We start from the raw sequence: 3,471 nt of genomic DNA on the forward strand, positions 1-3,471 counted from the left end.
GGAGATGGCTCGGGGCGTCGTGGCGCGCGTGCGCAAGGCCACCAGGGGAGAGGAAAGAGGTCGGGATCGAGGGGAGATGACGCGTGGACAAGTGTAGCAGCTGGAGGTGGAGCTCGAGGGCCTGCGCCGGCGGTGAGCGGCGGTGGCAGGAGCAGAGAGCAGAGGGGGAAGCAGCGTGCCAGAGGAAGACGAACCAGGGAGGTGTCAGGAGGACTAGTTTGCAAATCCTAAAAACTTTAGGGACCTCTCTGTAAACTAAAACTTCTCACTGCTACAAAGGTCAAATGAAAAAGTGTTCAACATGAAAGTTGTAGAGTTTTTCAAACTCTACAATATTGCTTTAAGGCTTGGATTCAGAAACTCAAAGTTTACAGCTATTTGGATTACATTTTGAAACAAGATGGAATTTAAGTTAAATTTATCTTTGCCCACCTAAATTTGATCAAATTTTGGGCATATTTACAAATTTTCTGACCTGTCATGATTACTTATACTTTTACACATTAGCCCTTAGGTAAATTTGAATTTGACTTTTATATTCCAACCATTTCATATGTAACCCTTATATTTGTTTAATTACACATAAGCCCTTGGTTTCATACAAAGTTTATTTCTTTTAGGTTTTAACTTAATATTTGTACTTTTCTTCTATATAGTCATTTGAATTTGGCATTTAAGAGCATCTTCACACAATTACACATAGGAACTTATAAAAATCTCTAATTTACAACTACACCCCTAATTCTCTGTACAAACCTTAAGATACATACAACACACTAATACCTAGTGTCTATATTCTAATTACAAGAATGTCACATTGTTCATCATGTTCATGAAGTAGGCGGGTGCATTGGTCAGCCCGAAGGATACTACGGTGAACTCGTACTGGCCATATCTGGTCACGAACGCTGTCTTCGGAATGTCACACTCCCGGATCTTCATCTGATGGTATCCGGACCTCAGATCAATCTTGCTGAAGAATTTGGCCTTCCTCAACTGGTCAAGCAGATCATCGATTCTGGGCAACGGGTACTTGTTCTTGATGGTCACGGCGTTCAACGATCGGTAGTCGATGCATAACCTCATGGTTCCATCCTTCTTCCTCACGAACAACATGGGTGATCCCCATGGCGATGCGCTAGGTCTGATGTACTGTTTATCTAGCAGGTCCTTTAGTTGATTCTTCAACTCGGTGAGTTCTTCTGCGGACATGCGGTAGGGTCGCTTCGCGATCGGTGCCGTCCCTGGCACAAGGTCAATCATGAACTCGACATCCCTGTCCGGTGGTAGACCTGGCAGCTCCTCGGGAAACACATCGGGATACTCGCAAACCACTGGCACGTCTTCGAGTCCTTTTCTCCAAGTTGTTCAAATTGTACACCTGAGGCACATCTCGGGACTTCAATGGTTCCACTTCGATCTTCTTCCCACTAGGGTGTTCCAGGGTCACCAACCTGGGCGAGCAAGATATGACACCCTTGTGTGCGGTCAACCAGTCCATCCCCAAAATAACATCTATCCCTTCTGACGGCAGTACTGGTCAGGTCAGCTGTGAATGGCAGTCCCTGAATCATGATTTTCACCCCCTTACATGCTAGTGTGCACCTATGATCCCCCAGCGGGGAGCTAGTGATGATAGGATGGCTTCTCGGGGTCATTGGAAGGGATTTTTGTGCAACGCACTTCGAAGAGACGTAGGAGCAAGTGGCTCCAGAGTCAAATAACACCAAGGCTTTAGAGCCATTGATAAGGTACTCACCTGTCACGACGTCGGGGGCATCCCGGGCCTCCTCCTCAGTGAGGTGGGTGAGGCGGCCACGGTCTGCGGAGCGTGGAGCTTGAGCGGGCCTGCCGGCGGAGCCAAGCGCGCGAGCTGGAGTCGAGGTCTTCTTCTCGGGGCACTCATAGGACTTGTGGCCCGGTTTGTTGCAAGTGAAGCAAACAAATGGCGTCGAGCCACTGTTGGTCCTCTGTGCCGGCTGCTGGCGGTGGTAGTTGCCTCCTCCCTGGTTCTGTCCTCCGTGGGTCCTGTTGCCGGAGTAGTGGTTGCCTCCCCCACCACAGTTCCTACTCGGCTGACTGGAGCCGGGGCGGAAACCGCTCCTCGGTGGCAGAGGTGGCGCGTTCCTTGCCTTCTGGAAGGGCCGGTCTCGTACCTGGTGGTCGGTCTGGAGCTTCTTGTTGCGCTGACGGTCTTCCCATCCCAGTCTCTCCCTCTCCACAGCAATGGCACGGTTGACCAAGCTGTGGAGGGATGGGTACTCGCATCCCGTCACGATCTGACGGATGCCGTGGTGTAGTCCTCGGAGAAACCAGAACTGCTTCTTCTCCTCGGTGTTGGTGTCATCTGCGGCATACCTCATCATCTTGGTGAAGTGGCGCTCGTACTCCTCCACCTTCATTGTACCCTGAGTCATGGTACGGAACTCCTGGGCCTTCTGAATCATCACTTGCCGGGGCACGTGCTGCTCACGGAACGCCCTGGCAAACTCCTCCCACGAGATGTGTGCTGGGTCATGGTGGGAGTCACAGTAGCTATCCCACCATGACTTGGCGGTACCCTCAAGCTGGGTCTCGGTCTGTCGCATCAGGTTCGCCTCCATGTAGCACACCTTGCTGCGGTGGGCCTCTACCCGGGCTGCGGTGTAGATCTGGTTCCACACCTGAATCTCGTGCTGCAAAACGTGAATGTGCCTCACACTGTCGTAGAACCCCTGGTGGAGCTGCTCGCTCTCCGAGGAGAGGTTCACAGCTAGGTGGTCCAAATCGTTGAGGTAAGAACCGGTGGTGTGGACCATGGACTGGTCCCCTCCGGTTTCCTAAACCGGGGCAGAGTACATCTCCAGGTAGACGGCCTTGGGATCCTCATTGGGCAGGATGGCCCGAGGTAGCAGGCGGAAAGAGGAGTCCGCAAACTTGGTCTACCAGAACTAGGCGAGTAGCTCCATCGTCATCTTCCGAGCGGCTGACTGGACGGCTGTCTCGGTGAGTACGCCGAAGCTGTAGACCATCTTGCCCTCGAAGTCGGGCACTGCGGGGTCTGGCAAGACGACGAGCGTGGCGATCTTGGAGTAGTATGGGGGAGCGGTGGTCGACTTCAGGGAGAGCTTGATGTAGGCCAGGTCGATGCCGATGTGCTCCACCACACGCTCGAACCACTTGAAGACACCCTTCTAGTGGTACTCCGCGTACAGCTCGAGGTCGTGGGTCACACTCTCCATCGCAGTTGCCATCGCGGTTGCTACCCTGCGTAGGAACGTGAGAATTGAGTCAGCGTAGGTAAGAGAGTAACTCAAGAGTGGAGGGAAACTGAGTCAAGGTATCGATGAAAAATAGTCCAAGGTATTATAGTAAGTGGATAGAATCGTATAGATTTCCCTAGGTCTACCGACCATGTCTAAGGCTCGTGCTATGGTCAAGCATGGCTCTGATACCAACTGAAATGAACTGGATTCCCGAATCGAGGAATCT

The 3,471-nt window shown here is 51.9% G+C and overlaps 1 protein-coding gene across 1 annotated transcript; it reads right to left on the minus strand.

The window, feature by feature from the left end:
- Window positions 1–801: 801 nt before the first annotated feature.
- Window positions 802–2,798, minus strand: LOC112878607. Its single transcript, XM_025942853.1, has 3 exons — window positions 1,760–2,798; window positions 1,082–1,292; window positions 802–973 (listed from the first exon to the last, which is right to left on the minus strand). Exons 1-3 carry the CDS (start codon window positions 2,796–2,798, stop codon window positions 802–804), a joined length of 1,422 nt encoding a protein of 473 aa, XP_025798638.1.
- Between the last annotated feature and the right edge of the window lie 673 nt (window positions 2,799–3,471).

This window comes from Panicum hallii, unplaced genomic scaffold (assembly GCF_002211085.1).
Source record: "Panicum hallii strain FIL2 unplaced genomic scaffold, PHallii_v3.1 scaffold_59, whole genome shotgun sequence".
In the NCBI taxonomy this organism is placed as follows: Eukaryota; Viridiplantae; Streptophyta; class Magnoliopsida; order Poales; family Poaceae; genus Panicum; species Panicum hallii.

Bases quoted from the DNA above. Each gene is read 5' to 3' on its own strand.
- LOC112878607 (XM_025942853.1), bottom strand. From the start codon at position 2,798: ATGGTCCACACCACCGGTTCTTACCTCAACGATTTGGACCACCTAGCT. The intron at 1,293-1,759 runs GTGAGTACCTTA...AGGAGCTGCCAG, and splicing joins TGCCCCCGACGTCGTGACAG to GTCTACCACCGGACAGGGAT. The intron at 974-1,081 runs GTTATGCATCGA...CAAATTCTTCAG, and splicing joins AAGAAGGATGGAACCATGAG to CAAGATTGATCTGAGGTCCG.